The 17,025-nt window shown below is 38.0% G+C and overlaps 1 protein-coding gene across 1 annotated transcript in view; it reads right to left on the bottom strand.

Moving 5' to 3' along the window:
• Positions 1 to 15: 15 nt before the first annotated feature.
• The window catches only part of marchf6 (membrane-associated ring finger (C3HC4) 6), a 28,691-nt gene continuing 11,681 nt past the window's right edge, over positions 16 to 17,025 (bottom strand). The window contains exons 15-26 of the mRNA XM_048164088.1: positions 15,538 to 15,672; positions 15,331 to 15,450; positions 15,056 to 15,156; positions 10,907 to 11,044; positions 10,371 to 10,575; positions 10,186 to 10,255; positions 9,209 to 9,390; positions 7,491 to 7,625; positions 6,754 to 6,843; positions 6,507 to 6,639; positions 3,559 to 3,694; positions 16 to 1,885 (exon numbers count right to left, since the gene is read on the bottom strand). Coding sequence (XP_048020045.1) covers positions 1,798 to 1,885; positions 3,559 to 3,694; positions 6,507 to 6,639; positions 6,754 to 6,843; positions 7,491 to 7,625; positions 9,209 to 9,390; positions 10,186 to 10,255; positions 10,371 to 10,575; positions 10,907 to 11,044; positions 15,056 to 15,156; positions 15,331 to 15,450; positions 15,538 to 15,672 — 1,533 coding nt within the window. The 3' untranslated portion in view covers positions 16 to 1,797. The remainder of the gene's footprint in view (positions 1,886 to 3,558; positions 3,695 to 6,506; positions 6,640 to 6,753; positions 6,844 to 7,490; positions 7,626 to 9,208; positions 9,391 to 10,185; positions 10,256 to 10,370; positions 10,576 to 10,906; positions 11,045 to 15,055; positions 15,157 to 15,330; positions 15,451 to 15,537; positions 15,673 to 17,025) is intronic.

The following is a 17,025-nucleotide window of genomic DNA, read 5'->3' as shown; positions in this document are numbered from 1 at the left end:
CAAAAGCACTGTGAGTACCACACTCTGTGATTTAATATTCGTAATAAAAGTTTTCAACAAAAAAAAAAAATGTCTGCCATTATGAGGATGTAATTGTTACAGCGAGAGCCTCCAAGCAGGAGGTTTGAAAACATTCAGAAATACTGAATACTTCTCACACAAACATGCTATGAAAAGGAAAAAGGCTTAGTAAACCAGACACACGACGGTGTTTAGTGCTGGACCACTACCTTTACCTGGATTCTAGCTGACCTCAGAAAACTTAAGAGGATCAAACAAATCAATGGCTGATCAAACATGAAAACGGTGTCACTAGTTGCACATATAAAAATAGAACATTTGCCTTTCAGAGGAGCGCAAGCTATCAAGAAGCATACAGTATCCAGTTTCAGTGTAATAAGAAACTATAAGGTCACTTATAGAATCTCAGCGCTGATTAACACTATCTCTAAAGCCGTCTGAGACAAATTCTTCGGGAATCGTGAACCTGTAACAGACGCAGCAAATCTGAAATGGAGAAAAACATACTCGAAGAATTGAAAAGTTACATTATTTACAAATGTGTCGAGGATGTCCTCCTTACCTACAAACATGACAAATCGAAGCAAAAATCAAACCACACGTTTCGGATGAAATTTGATCAGTTTGATGAATTATAGTGAATTCCCATACGAGTAAGGACTTAAAATTTTGGTCTAAAGGGTTTCCGAACTATTGCTGCTCTTAAAAATATGCTTTTGTTAATTAAAAAAAAAAAATGCAACAACCTGTCTACGTGCCAGAGTTACATCTATGAGAAAGTGTTGCTAGGCCATGCTGAGCACAAGACGGACATACAACGGTCGATATCGACAAATATGCTAGCTCAACCACTGACGCAATTAGCACTCGAAACGGTCTTCTAAGCTACTCGAAAGAAATTTTCAGAGTTGAACGAAGAGCTAGCAGGCAGAGGTAGGCCTTGCGGCTCACTGTGAGCCATAAACTCTACCGTCAAACTACGCTTTGTCTGCTAGATACTGACTCTGTGCTTCTGTGTTCTCGAATTGGTCAACAACAGTCGTGCACGAACCGTCGGCGAAATGAAATTCCCTCTTTTCCACATGACAGGAAGCGGACGGGTGTGGCGTAACCATTAAATCCGCCTCCATCCACTTCTGCTCTGCACATAAAATTAGGGAGGTTAAAGCATCGAGAAAGGAAGGTAAGACACACTACCAATTGCATCAAATCAAGCGAGACCCTCGCATTCAAAAACTTCAAGATCATATTTCATTGAAAATTCAAAACTAATAAATAAAAAGGTACTAATGTGACAGTCCAGCTCCATTATGACATTTCAGCTCTGGAGTCTGACTGGCCTCTCCACGAAGAGTGATGAAAGGAACCATGTGGGTCGAGTCCTACCACAAACAAATCTCCACAAATAAGGTAAACAACTAGATTTAATAAATTAATACACATACTTAATCTTGTTTTTTTTGTTTTTTTTTTCCTTTTAGGAGTGAGACATTCTTTTTAATCCACGGTTGGTTGGTTGGTTGGCTGCAGGGTTTCCCTCTTTCGCCCCATTTATGTACATGGCTCTTTCGCCCCTTTTTGCTGGCAGGGTCAGAGAGGCCAGAGGTCAGTTTTTAGAGTCTTAGTGGACGTGATGGATGTATGGACACACACATCACGAGTAAGCAGAGGGAGCAGGAGAGGAAGGTTCGTTCAGTCGTTCACGCATGCTCACACATGCTCGCTCACTTAAACACACACACAAAAAAGCATGACTCCAAAGCAATCCCAAGCTCTTTACTCCTGCACTGAACTGCTGTGTGTGGTAGTGCTGGCCTTGCCAGCTTTGCGTTCATAGTTCACAAGTCTCTGTCCAACAAGGTACCTGCATGGACGAATAAAGAACAAAAGGCAAGTCAGAACAAAAGACAAAGCCCAGATAAACAAAGCTGTAAGTAAAAAGACAGGCATTATTTTTATACAAAACTGGGACAAAAAATACAACCAAAAGTGACCAAAAATGAATTTGATTTTCTATGTAATAGCCATAATGCTAAATAACATGAAATAACAATGAGCAATACATTTGTTACAGTTTTTTTTAACTTTGCCAAGATTAATAAATGCTGTAGAATTGTTAATTCTTAGTTAATGTTAACTAAAGTAGTTAAAGGTGCCGTAGAACGTCTTTTTAAAAGATGTAATATAAGTCTAAGGTGTCCCCTGAATGTGTCTGTGAAGTTTCAGCTCAAAATACCCCATAGATTTTTTTTTTATTATTTTTTTTAACTGCCTATTTTGGGGCATAATTAGAAATGAGCTGATTTAGGCTGCGGCCCCTTTAAATGCTCACGCTCCCCGCCCACGTAGCTTGTGCTTGCCTTAAACAGTGCATAAACAAAGTTCACACGGCTAATATAACCCTCAAAATGGATCTTTACAAAGTGTTCGTAATGCAGCATGTCTAATCGCGCAAGTACAGTATTTATTTGGATGTTTACATTTGATTCTGAATGAGTTTGATAGTTTTTGTGAACTTTGTGTTCACAAATAGTTTTTGTGAACTTTGATTCACAAATATCACTAAAAATATCATGATATCATGGATCATGTCAGTTATTATCGCTCCATCTGCCATTTTTCGCTGTTGTTCTTGCTTGCTTACCTAGTCTGATGATTCAGCTGTGCACAGATCCAGACGTTAATACTGGCTGCCCTTGTCTAATGCCTTGAACATGGGCTGGCATATGCAAATATTGGGGGCGTACATATTAATGATCCCAACTGTTACGTAACAGTCGGTGTTATGTTGAGATTCGCCTGTTCGTCGGAGGTCTTTTAAACAAATGAGATTTATATAAGGAGGAGGAAACAATGGAGTTTGAGACTCACTGTATGTCATTTCCATGTACTGAACTCTTGTTTTTTTAACTATGCCAAGATAAATTCAATTTTTGATTCTAGGGCACCTTTAACCTTATGTAGTGTTACCGTTTTTTTTTTTATGTTTCTGAATGTTTCTGCACACCAAGGCTGCTTTTATTTGATCAAAAATACAGTAAAAAATAGTAATACTGTAAACATATTTTAATTTAAAATAACTGTTTTCTATGTTAATTCATTATAAAATGTAATTTATTCCTGATGGCAAAACTGAATTTTTAGCATCATTACTCCAGTCTTCAGTGTCACATGATCCTTCAGAAATCATTCTAATATGCTGATTTGCTGCTCAAGAAACATTTCTTATCATCAGTGTTCAAAACTTTCTGCTTAATATTTTTTTTGTGTAAACCGTGATACATTTTCCCCCAGAATTGTTTGATGAATAGAAAATAAAACAAAGTAAACTAAATTTATTTGAAACGTAAGATAAAGACTATGTCTTTATTGTCACTTTTGAATGGAAGAGTAAATGGGTGGTACACCGATTTAAAAAAAGAAAAAAAAAGAAAAAAGCCCTCATAGTACAAAATGTCCCTGAAAATTTAATCTAAATTTAATCACTAGGCAATTATTGGCTCTGAAAAAGTAAGTTAATTACTGCTTAGGACTCACTTGTCATTCTTGATGTGCTCATAAAGGCGCTTGAATTGTCGGATTTGGAAAGAGAGGATACCCATCAGCACCACTACCATCAGAAGGAAGGGGTAGATTCTCCTCTGCACCAGATTTTGCATCTCCATAGTGACCCCTATTCAGAGAGACAAGAGCTGGTTAGAATATGTAAGAGTGGTTATATCATAGCATGAGAGAAAACCCCTGGAAATGCATCTTAAAATGCACGTTGGTTTTTGACCGTTTAGGCAGACAAACAGAAAATGAGATTTATTTTGAGATTTATTATGGCTGAGGTCTTTGAGAATACACCTGGCCTTCTTGTGACATGCACGATATCCCTAATGTTCGGTAGCACTGCCAGTGAGGAGCTAATTTTACTACACAACTCCCACAACAGCCACTGATACATCCAGAATCCTTTCAGTGGTGCATCAAAAATCTTGGTCATATGTGAACATATGCCATATGACAGTGATCTGATCTTTGTCAAAAGATCAGAACCATCACAGAGAGGCTCGAAATCACTCTCCAGAACATTCTTGTTCACTGTACCTTGCTGGTGGAATGATCTTCCTGCCTTCATCTGGAATGCAGAATCCCTGGCAATATTCAAAAGACAGATCTCTTTCGTGAGCACTAAACCTCATCCTTAAAAAAAAAAAAAAAAAAAAAAAAAAACACCTACACTATACCTATCCTTTCACTTCCTTTAAAGGTGCCCTAGAACTTTTTTTTTTAAAAGATGTAATATAAGTCTAAGGTGTCCCCTGAATGTGTCTGTGAAGTTTCAGCTCAAAATACCCTATAGATTTTTTTTTTAATTAATTTTTTTAACTGCCTATTTTGGGGCATAATTAGAAATGAGCCGATTTAGGGTGTGTGGCCCTTTAAATCTCGTGCTCGACGCCCCAAGAGCTCGCGCTTGCCTTAAACAACATAAAAAAAAGTTCAAACAGCTAATATAACCCTCAAAATGGATCTTTACAAAGTGTTCGTCATGCAGCATGTCTAATCGCGTCAGTACAGTGTTTATTTTGATGTTTACATTGATTCTGAATGAGTTTGATAGTGCTCCGTGGCTAACGGCTAATGCTACTCTGTTGGAGAGATTTATAAAGAATGAAGATGTTTTATGAATTACACAGACTGCAAGTGTTTAAAAATGAAAATAGCGACGGCTCTTGTCTCCGTGAATACAGTAAGAAACGATGGTAACTTTAACCACATTTAACAGTACATTAGCAACATGCTAACGAAACATTAGAAAGACAGTTTACAAATATCACTAAAAATATCATGTTATCATGAATCTTGTCAGTTATTATTGCTCCATCTGCCATTTTTTGCTATTGTCCTTGCTTGCTTACCTAGTCTGATGATTCGGCTGTGCACAGATCCAGACATTAATACTGGCTGCCCTTGTCTAATGCCTTTCATAATGTTGGGAACATGGGCTGGCATTTTGCATATTGGGGGCGTACACCCCGACTGTTACGTAACAGTCTGTGTTATGTTGAGATTCGCCTGTTCTTCGGAGGTCTTTTAAACAAATGAGATTTTTATAAGAAGGAGGAAACAATGGAGTTTGAGACTCACTGTATGTCATTTCCATGTACTGAACTCTCGTTATTTAACTATGCCCAGGTAAATTCAATTTTTGAATCTAGGGCACCTTTAAGCCCTCTATTGTAGCTTATTATACTCTGAGCGCTACCTAAAACTTGTTTTGTGAGCACTTCTTGTGTCCATTTGCCTCATGATGACACGCTTGTTGTATTCCTCACTTGTAAGTCGCTTTGGATAAAAGCATCTGCCAAATGAATAAATGTAAATGTAACCCTAAAGAGAGCTGTAAGTGTCCTCAACTCCAATATGCAGTATGAAGGGCATCTAACTGTTCAGATATCATCAGAATTATGTACTTAAAGAGCTAGAGCAGTCATTTACAATGCAACTGTCAAAACTAGACTTTTTTTCCCCATTGATTCAAGACCACTCAAAGCCCCACAAGATGAAGCCACTTTGAAATCTCTTCAAACAATGAGAATCAAACAAATTTCAATTGCAACGCCCGAGTCATTTTTTTCTGTGATATCCAGGAGGAACGAAAACAAAGAACGTATACTTTATATATGTAGGGGTCATTTCAATGAATGAATAAATACATTTAAAAAATGCATAGACAAATTAGTAATAAGTAAATGAATTTAAAAAAATCAGAAATGATTTTTAAGAAATATAGAGACTTATTTAAGAAATAAATGTAAAAATATGATAGTTCAGGGTTAGTATTATTTGTCATGTTTTTGAAAGAAGTCAATGTCTCTAATGTTTCAATTTAAGGTGTCCTTGTTGAATAAATTAAAAAACCCAAATAAAATAAATGAAAAATCTTACTGACCCCAACATATATATATATATATATATATATATATATATATATATATATATATATATATATATATATATATATATATTTTGTCAGTGAGTTTCATATTTGTTTATATATAAGCCTACTGCATTTCAAACGACATAAATGTTGTTTCTTACAGCATTTGTAATGAAATTAGCGAGACCGCACTTTGGAAGTGTACATCAAGGAAAGCTTGCATTTCTTACAGTGCAGATCCTGTGCAATGAAGCCTGTGAATGTCCTTGTAATTCACTTCAACCTTTCCAAACTTTATGAAAGATTATTTTATGGAAGGATTTGGTGTGTGTGTGTGTGTGTTTGAGGAATTGGAAGCAAGCAGAAAAGAGGTGTTTCTAAAACACCCACAGCATCATCGCACATCTGCACATCTCTAAAATTCGATCCAGAATCGTTGGTGTAAGAATCACAATGCATCGATTTTTTTTCTCCCACCGCTACTAAAAACAACAATGTCTAATAAATATTTTATGAGAAACAGAGTTTGACTAACAACAGCCTTGCTTCTACCCACCAATAAGGGGGACGATGCCTACAGAAATCACGTAGGGGATGCAGAGAGAAAGCAGCAATACAGCGATGACCGGGGCCGCTAACTTCCTGATGATGAAATGAAGGTCAATGTTCCTGATTCCATTGGCATACACCTAAAGTGTGGTAAATCATTCAGTTAGTTTGTGCATCAATCTACAGTAAAGCATCTAGAGTCATAACAGCACCACAGAGATCATGAACAAACAACAGTCACCGCAGCCACTTGCCTGCTCAATAACGGTCTTCAACCACCACTGGGGACCCATGAGGGTGATGGCAGCAATGATTTTGGCATGCAGCACTCCTAAAGCCCAGTCCTTAATGATAGAGAAAAATAAGAGTCAATACCACTGACACGGCCACAACTCTGTGTCCTACTTTGCGCCGGTGGAAATTAAGTTCTCCAAACAGGATGGATTAGATTAGTAGGACAAAAAAAGTCTTTTGAAAAACTGCCTGCTACTGGCGCAAATCCAACCAAAATCTTTTTTTCCTGGTTCATCAGTGACACAGCTCATTAGCTCAAACAGAGAACAGTAAAAGCACAAAAAGAAAAGCTGGGTCTGATCAATACTGACACAGCGGACATGTCAGATGAGAATTACTTTGCTCAGTTAATGTTGTTTTTAAACTATTTGTGTATAAAGATCTAACAACATGGTGGAACTGGTGAGCTTAACGAACTGTGATCACCTTAACTTTTTCTCCGGTGGCACTTGATTAAAAACACAATCAAAAATGACTGAAAAATCTGTTTCAAATTGATTTGTCTTTAAAGAGAATTAAAAATAAGGCCATTGGTTCTAACACGCCTTGTGACCAAATGTCAGCAGTGTCACTTTTGATACTTGTGTTCCACAAAATAAAGTCATATGGGTCTAGAACAACATTGCGAGTAAACGATACATTTGTCATTTTCAGGTGAACTGTGCCTTTAAGAGCAGCACCCCTAATCATGCTTTACCTGCCAGGGGTAGAACAGAGGTGTCTGATCCAGCGGCACTCTGAGAGGAGCTACAATCACCAGCTCGAACAGCAGTCCCAAGAGAAGAGGGATCACTCCAGCCAACAGCACGGCCACAATCAGTGTCTTCATAATCTGAATTCACACAGAAATCACAAATCACCAACACAGTTCATTATGGAATCATTTGTGTCTTTGTTTCCTATGCATGTAAAAATCAATAGTTTTTAATCCATGCATGTTATAGTAAAATAAACCCAAACTCCCACTTTAAAACTGCCTTAATATTTCTGAGGAGACATTTAAAGTGCCCCTATTATGCTATTTAAAGGCTCCTAATTTTGTTTTGTAACAGGTTTACATACATCCAAGGTCAAAAACACTCAATATACACTGGAACATCATCTCTTTCCTCAGTACCTGAAACAGTTCAACCGTTCTCACTTCAAGGATCCGTTCTCACTAAGGCCGTGTGTCCACCAGAGCGTTTTTAGCCAGCTGAAAAAGCTAGGCGCTCGGCTTAAAACGCCCGTCTGTGAGCGCTTGAGAGCGCTTCTGCAGCGTTTTTTTCCGTTGAGACGCTTTGTTGCTATGATACGGAATATCAGTTGGTCGGAGTTGTATTTGTCCCGCCCCTTCTCCACTCTGATTGGACGGCGGGCTAAAAAGTGACAGTGATGAGGGCAGCGTTTTACTCAAAGTTGAACATTCTTCAACTCGAGGCGACCAGTAAAAAACGCCCAGCTCTCAGCGCTTGAGCGTGAAAAAGACGCTCAGCGCCCCGTTATGCTCCTGCCGTTTAAAAAACGCGGCGCTCCCATTGAAAACAATTGAAAAAGTACGCTCGGAGCTGGAAAAAACGCTCTGGTGGACACACGGCCTAAACCCCTCCTTTCTGAGAGCCTACTTTGCTCTGATTGATCAGATGGCCCAGTCTGTTGTGATTGGTCGACCACTTACAGTGAGTGTCAGAAATGAAACACCCTTTACCGTATCTGAATTTCAGCGCTGGAGTTTATATTCGAGCCAGAGTCCTCCTCAAAGTGGATTTGCTCTTGCAGCACAGAAAACAATACAACAACATGAAGCAAACACTTCCAGGCCTCAGCTACAACTACAATGTTTGAGGGTAGGGCTGCACAATGATTAATCGCGATTAATCGTTTGCAAAATAAAAGTCTGTGTTTACGTAATATGTGTGTGTTCTGTGTATAATAATTATGTATATATAAGTACATGCACATACATGTATAAATCTAAGAAATATATACATGTATAAATAAATATACATATTTATATATATTTTATATTACATATAAATATAAATATTTTATATATATAAATATAATTTTTTTCTTAAATATATACATGTATGTGCATGTACTTATATATACATAATTATTATACACAGAACACACACATATATTACGTAACAGACTTTTATTTTGCAAACGATTAATCGCGATTAATCATTGTGCAGCCCTATTTGAGGGCAGGTCAAAGTAGACATTGTTCGCGAACAGCCAATGAAGACCATAGACTGGCATTCAGCAAATTTGTTACAAACCTATGTAGGTTTGTGAAGGAAGTAAAACTGGAATGATTGACGATTCGTTTTAGGCACATCAGAATCAGCTAAATCACACACTAGTCCAGTAATGTCCAAAACAGCATAATAGGGGCACTTTATCCCACAATGAGACCAATGCATTCAGTACCATGAGGGTCCACTCCTGAACCTTGAGAAGGATTACTCTACGCCCCTGAGGCATCCAGGCCAGCAGCACTGTGATCGCTCTGATGGAGAGCCAGCACACATATAGCCCACATGCTGCAGTGTACAGCTCATGGATCTTAGCGCTGCCCGTCCAGAAGGACATCAGCCAGCGTCCAGTGAACACTGCGATAAACACAGAGAATTCAGAGCACTGATGAAATCAGTAAGACTAAATTGACCTATGCTCTTTCTCTGAATGCATAAAAGATCAATATGGAAATAAGATGAATAAATAAAAGTTAAGGAAAACCATGATTTAAAAAGAGCTCATTATGAATTATAAAAATGCATTAAAATTAGTAATATGAATTCTGTCATTATTCCATGCTGATCAATGTTTTCCATGCAATTACAAATAATAGGGAGTGAATCTTCATACTTCACAGCTTTAAAGCACCATTAAAGAATAATTAAAAAGGTCTATAAGACTAATGTTCTTTAAAGGCACAATAGATGATTTTCGCTACTAGAGGTCACTTATTCAAAATGAAGGTTTAGCTTGATGATGCCTTGCAATGAGCATGGAATTATGGGAGTTGTCATCTTCACCTCCACAGCCAGCCGATGGAAAGCAAGCTGACATTTTTCCAAATTTCTCTGGATTTAAACATTGTTGGAAACGTGGGATAATGCAAGTACACAATTGAACAAAATATATAACTGTGTTTGTAGTTTTGGGATATTTTAATGCACAAATATTACATATTGTGCCTTTAAGTTGTATTCACTGATCACTTTTATTGAAACCTAAAAGCTCATCATTGTAAATAAATGAAACAGTGAAACAGGGCAAACCAAAGTGCAAACAATTCTTTAAACTTCCTTTTGTGTCACATGAAAGAAAGCAAGTCACACAGGTTTGGAAAAAAAAATGAGGGTGAGCAAATGATCCGAGAACTCAATTTGTTTGGCTCTCACCTGGTAACGTGAGACACACCAAACTGGCCAAGAGCAGCGTCAAGCACATGAACAATATCAGCAACACAATCTACAGGGAGGCAAAAAGAAAAAAATAAGCATTAAACACCATCAATCTGAAAATCAGATTAAAAAAGCATGATATTCAATGAAGGATAAAAGTATGCAAGATAGAGTTGGAGTACCCTTAGAGGGAATTTCATGGGCCGGTGATAGGGCTGGAAACCCACTGGGCCACCCTGTTGCAGTATGGCCTGGTGGGCAGCATGCAGACCTTCTCCCACCACAGGAATGGCATTGTTACGGGCCTGCTGGTTGATGTTGTTGGCTTGCTGGTTGGCATTGTTCTCATTGTCTTCCTGGTCTCCCAGCAAATAAGAGTGCAAGTCTCTGAAAGGTGTGGCACCAAGTAGGATTGATTGAGATTATCATTATGACTTCAAGATACAATAAATTCAAGAAAGTCTGAACTGGCTCAAACAGTTGCAACAGTTTCGTTGTTTATAATAGAATGAGAGCAGAAGTAATAACTGCGATTATGAAATCAACAAAAATATTCAACATTTAGAATTTGCCATAATCATGCTGCCCTAACACAAAGTTCAGTTCCAGTGATAAGATTTTTTTTAGGACAACACAGAGAGAATCAGGAAGAGTCATTTCAGTTCATGAGGTTATCGGATGTAATGAGCAACAGGGTAAATATGTATGTGAGACTCACAGCAAGTAGCCAGCGGTCACGGTCCAGGCTCGTACCAGACCTTTGAGCCACTGTCGCGTATGTCCCTGTTCCAACAGAGCAGGAAGAACAACCTGCAATAACAGCAACTCCAAAGACAGCTCACTCACTGGAGCATCGCTGAAAGAGAGAGAGAGAGAGAGAGAGAGGAAGTCATAATGTTTCTATATAAAATACTGGTATCACTGTTTTCACTTAGCAACAAAGCAGTTCAGGCATGGAGTCAATTTGTAGGCCACCAATAAGGCTAAACCTCCACAGGTTCCCTGTGGAATATTTAATTAATTTTAAGAATAAAATACCTTGGGAGTCATCTTACTAGATCTGTGGCATTTTTCACCCCTTACAACACTCTTTTGGTTATCTTTGAATAATGATATCACACCATGACTCTAAGACAAGTTTATTTTATTTCATCCATTCAATTCTTCAATATTTTGGCTAATAAGAAAGAACATTTAAAAAGAGAGCACTACTGACCCTTTTATGCGTGCATGTGCTTGTTGTTGTGTAATTCATTAAATAACCGCTGTGGTCTTTAATGTAGCAACTTGTTAGCAATGAATGCTTTTAAAGCGCATGATTTCAAAATTGAGGTATGACAGTATCATTTATGCTGTAGAACAAAATGTTTTTCCAAGTAACAGCTAACCACATATTATAAGGCCTGTTCACACTAAAGAGGAGAACTATAAATATAAATAACTATATTATACTCCACACTAATGCATGATAATGTTCTGTTTATTCTAAGAGCCTGCTGGAGTTATGTTGTCTTCTGCTTTAAATGCTCGAGCTCTTTAAAGTTGGTGGATTCTGATTGGCTGTCAATGTTTTTATCATTCATCAGCTGGAAAAAATAATTCTGAAATCATTCCAACTATAGACCCCTTAATCGCCTACGTCACTGTGACGTCACTGCTCTAGCTGGAGGCAAAACATAAGGAAGAACTAATAGCACGCACGCTAAAAGTTTGAGGTTTTGACTTTAAAATGTCGTCTTGTTGTGTTTTTGGCTGCCAGGATAGAAGGAACAGGACTTTTGGTTCAAAACTAAAGTTTTATCAGATCCCGGCAAACATTCCTTCACAGAAATCAAAAAGATAATTGTGGTTGAATGCAATACGGCGTACAGACTGGACGGAGACGATCATAAATAATACTCGTGTTTGCAGTGCACACTTCATATCAGGTAAAATAATCGATGCATATGTAATGGTGTGTTGGTTTTATCTAGTACAAATCAGCACGTTTCTGTTTTATAGGTGAAAATCGCCAACTTTCAGCGCACTAACTAGCTTAAATGTTAAACAAACATACAGCGATAGATGTGTGTGCCATTTGAATGGTCTCTTAAAATAATCCACATTGCTAGCCATAATCATAGTTAGCCCAGCGTTAGGTTACATTAGACAATAAGCCTTGACAAAATTCCCTGAACCATCTGAAAGTAATTCATATATTGTCTAGGAAATATCCAAAACTTAAGTTAATTTACAAAAATAGCTGTCACGGTCCCGCAGAGTCAGTGACTGTACATATTCGGACAGTTCTGAACCTTCTTCTGCATCTATGTTTAATAAATCCCTCCTAAAACATGCTAGCTTACACTTGTCAACATTGAGTCCAGCGTCTCTTTTTGCCTCCAGCTAAGCCCCGCCCACCAGGAAACGTTGCAATGTTTACAGACTTTTAAGGGGTCTACTGTCCATTCTCATTATAGTTGTGGTGTGGGCTTTCCTATTCTCAAAGAATCAGAATGATTATTAAAACTTTAAAATTACAGTTATCTATATAGTTATTGTCTTTGGTGTAAACACTTAACAGTCTTTTAGGGTGCGTTCACACTTGTAGTTCGGTTCGTTTGGTTCATTTGGTCTGGACCAAAGAAGAAAAAACAAACATTTAGTCCTGGTCCGGTTAGCGTTCAGATTGGCAATTTTATCACCGAACTTTAAGGCATAGGGATACATTCACAACGTGACTGGTCGGATTTTATGACGTACTGCCTATTTAGAGACGGAACTTACCGAACATCCAAAACAATGCTGTTTTCTGAGGTAAATGCGCTCGTTGTGTGTGCGTAGCGGTACGTAGCCTGCATGTGATGGTATTTTGGCCAGCTGGGAACTCGTGAAGAGCTTATAAAATGTGTAAAGTAGTCAAAACACCGGCGGGAATCCATCCGTCATACACACAAATGATCTGCTGCATGGAGACGCGCGTCTGATGCCTGTCATGGGCAAACTCGCGTCCATGACCAGAAAAACCGACATGCGTGAGGATTCTGTCCTTTTTAGGGTCTCGTCTTCCTGTTTTTGGTTCGTTTACATGTCTTTGGTCCGTGTTGCGTTCTTATATCATTCGAACCGCACCAGAGTTCGTTTGGAAGCGGACCCGAGACCCATCTTTTCAGCGGTCTCGGTCCGCTTGTTTGGTGCACACCAGGGTTCGGATGGCAGCGTTCACATTATGTTCAAATTAACCGCACTAACCGAGCAATCGCACCAGGGTTCGTTTTAGGGTGCTTTCACACTTGGTTCGATTGCCTGGACCGAACCCGAGTTCGATTGCTCCCCCTGCCCCCACTGGACTGTGTTCACATTATATTATTTGGGTCCGACCCGCGGTTCGTTTGTGTCATCAAACCAGCAGCTGTTTACTCCGTTGCTTAGTAACGATGGCACAGGAGAAGGCGGCAAAATGCATAACGTTGCTCTCCTCACTTTTATATTTTTGTTTTTGAACCGCTGGTTTTGTTCATAAAGGCTCTTGCGTTCGCTCTGCCGCTAATGTAGAATGCTGAAGGCGAGCAGAAATTAGAAAAGCTACGCTACAGCTCTCTGTTTGCAGCACGTCAGTCACGCTCATCGGGAAAGTGAGTGAAACACACACACAAACACACATTTTTATCAAATTATACGGCATTAATAGCGGTTCACTTCCGCAATTTGGTACGTTTGCATTCATATCAGAAGCGAACCGTACTGGAGTTCACTTGAACCGCACCCCAGACCACCCTTTTTAAGTGGACTCGGGTACGGTTCGCGGATGCGCACCCGAGTTCAGAAGACCGTGTTCACATCATCCAAACGTACCAAACTCTGACGTCAATCGAACCCGGGTGCGCACCAAAAGTGCTAATGTGAAAGCACCCTTAATCGAACAAAACACGACAAGTGTGAACGCACCCTTATTCTACTCAGAAATCGAAAACCAACATTCTAAAAACTCATTAGATATTCCAGAGGTAACCTGAGGAGTTAAACAGCTTGTACAGGACAAAGAGAGAACAGGAAGTTATGCAGTGTTTAAACTAAAAATAACACTGGATGGATAGTTTACTCTCATTTACCCACTCTCATGTCATTCCAAATCTGCATGTTCTTCTGTGAAACACATAAGAGGATATTTTGAAGAATGTCTCAAGTGTTTTTTGTTAATACAATAAAAAGTCAGTGCGGTCCAGTGTTGTTTTGGACTGCATGGACATTCACTACAAACAAAAAAGTTGAAATATTATTCAAAATATCTTCTTTGTGTTCCACAGAAGAAAGTCCAAACATCAGCTTTCTCAGTCATTACAACAATATTTAAAAAACCCCAATGGCCTCTTTCCACAGAAGTCAGAGTCAGTGCCCCAACAAACACTACAGCTGTTCAAAGTTCTCTCATAGTGACGAATGCAAAGCAGGGTTAAATAGGGTAAAATACACAAATACAGAGGGACTTTCTAAAGCATTATTGTTGTGGACACTATATTAACAGCTCTCAGCAAGATCAGACTGTAGTAACGTCTGCCGGGAATGATGACATCAGGTGTAATACACCTGCCAAATGATGCAACATGCCCGCCTGACACTACAGAGAGTCACTCATTAGGTAACGAAGCAAAGGTCTGGCATGACAGCAATAATTAGCACTTCATATTTATGGCCCTTTCTTTTAAACATGATGTCACATTGAGAGAGAACTTTGCTTCTCTTCTGGTTGTAATCTCTGACCAGATTTAGAACAAGCAAAAGCACCAAACGACACTTGTTCTCAAACCCTGAATCGGTTTTTAAGCAAGTTTAGGCATAAGGAGCATTAAACTTTAAGACTAATGAGGTGGAAATACATTTAATTTACCTGTAAAGCATCACATTGTAGGGAAGAAATGAAGGGAAGATGTGTTTGATTATCCGGATAGGAAGCCACAACATGAGAAGAACAATTGAGCCAAACACAACCTGAAAAGAGAGCAAAGACTTTTCAGTCAAAAACATGGAAAAAGTACAGAACCTCTAAGGAGACATAGTAATGTGAAAAATATGAAAAATATTTAATTAATATATTTCGCTCACTCGCAACACTTTTGCCTTCTCTTGCAAAACTATCGCGTTCCCGTTTCAACATTTACTCACCACTGATAGTATGAATCGTCTCAGGTGTCTGTATATTGGTAGGTGAATCATTTCCTGCACTGGGTTGAAATCTGGATCGTTCAGATTTCTGAGAAACCACAAGACCCCAGGCCTTAAAACCTGAGAGATAGAAGAACAGCATCTAAATTTCCCCAAACATCTCCTGAAAGATCTTCTGCATGGTTAAACTGATATAGAAATGCCCACCTCTCTGAGCAGAAGAATAAAAGAGGCAAAATAGAAGACGTAGACCATCCCCACCAGCCAGTGAAGGAACATGGTGGTCCCTGGCGCTGATTCAAAACTCAACTCTCGGTCTTTCAATGAGGCATCAAACATTTCCTACAAAACAGGCAGATAAACAAATGTTGACCTTTACTGCATGACAAATACTAAGGTTAAGTTTCCTAAACTAAACTTACTAAGAATTTATAAAATGTTAAAGGGTTAGTTCACCCAGAAATTAAAAGTCTCTCATAATTTACTCACCCTCAAGCCATCCTAGGTGTACAGTACAGTCCAAAAGTTTGGAACCACTAAGTTTTTTAATGTTTTTAAAAGAAGTTTCGTCTGCTCACCAAGGCTACATTTATTTAATTAAAAATACAGTAAAAAAACAGTAATATTGTGAAATATTATTACAATTTAAAATAACTGTGTACTATTTATATATATTTGACAAAGTAATTTATTCCTGTGATGCAAAGCTGAATTTTCAGCATCGTTACTCCAGTCTTCAGTGTCACATGATCCTTCAGAAATCATTCTAATATGCTGATCTGCTGCTCAATAAACTTATGTTATAAATTAAATTTATGATTATTTTCAATGTTGAAAACAGTTGTGTACTTTTTTTTCAGGATTCCTTGATGAATAGAAAGTTCAAAAGAACAGCATTTATCTGAAATACAAAGCTTCTGTAGCATTATACACTACCGTTCAAAAGTTTGGGGTCAGTAAGAATTTTTATTTTTATTTTTTTGAAAAGAAATTAAAGAAATGAATACTTTTATTCAGCAAGGATGCATTAAATCAATCAAAAGTGGCAGTAAAGACATTTATAATGTTACAAAAGATTAGATTTCAGATAAACACTGTTCTTTTGAACTTTCTATTCATCAAATAATCCTGAAAAAAAATATTGTACACAAATATTTTGTACAATTGTACACATTAAATGTTTCTTGAGCAGCAGATCAGCATATTAGAATGATTTCTGAAGGATCATGTGATACTGAAGACTGGAGTAATGATGCTGAAAATTCAGCTTTGCCATCACAGGAATAAATTACTTTGTGAAATATATTCAAATAGAAAACAGTTATTTTAAATTGTAATAATATTTCACAATATTACTGTTTTTTTACTGTATTTTTAATTAAATAAATGTAGCCTTGGTGAGCAGACGAAACTTCTTTTAAAAACATTAAAAATCTTAGTGGTTCCAAACTTTTGGACTGTACTGTATATGACTTTCTTCTTTCAGAAGTCTTTTCTTTTTTTGTTATATTAAAAAAATATTCAGGCTCTTCCAAGCTTTATAATGGGAATGAATAGTAACTGAGATTTTGAAGCCAAAAAAAAAAAGCCCTACATCCATCCTACGTCAGAACTCGACTCTCTTGTGAATGCACAGACAGATGTTGCCAGAAGTTTATTGTGTTAAAAATATGGATATTTTTCTTACAAAAATGC

This window comes from Megalobrama amblycephala, linkage group LG17 (assembly GCF_018812025.1).
Source record: "Megalobrama amblycephala isolate DHTTF-2021 linkage group LG17, ASM1881202v1, whole genome shotgun sequence".
Taxonomy (NCBI): domain Eukaryota; kingdom Metazoa; phylum Chordata; class Actinopteri; order Cypriniformes; family Xenocyprididae; genus Megalobrama; species Megalobrama amblycephala.
This window is presented reverse-complemented; position numbering and strand designations above follow the sequence as displayed.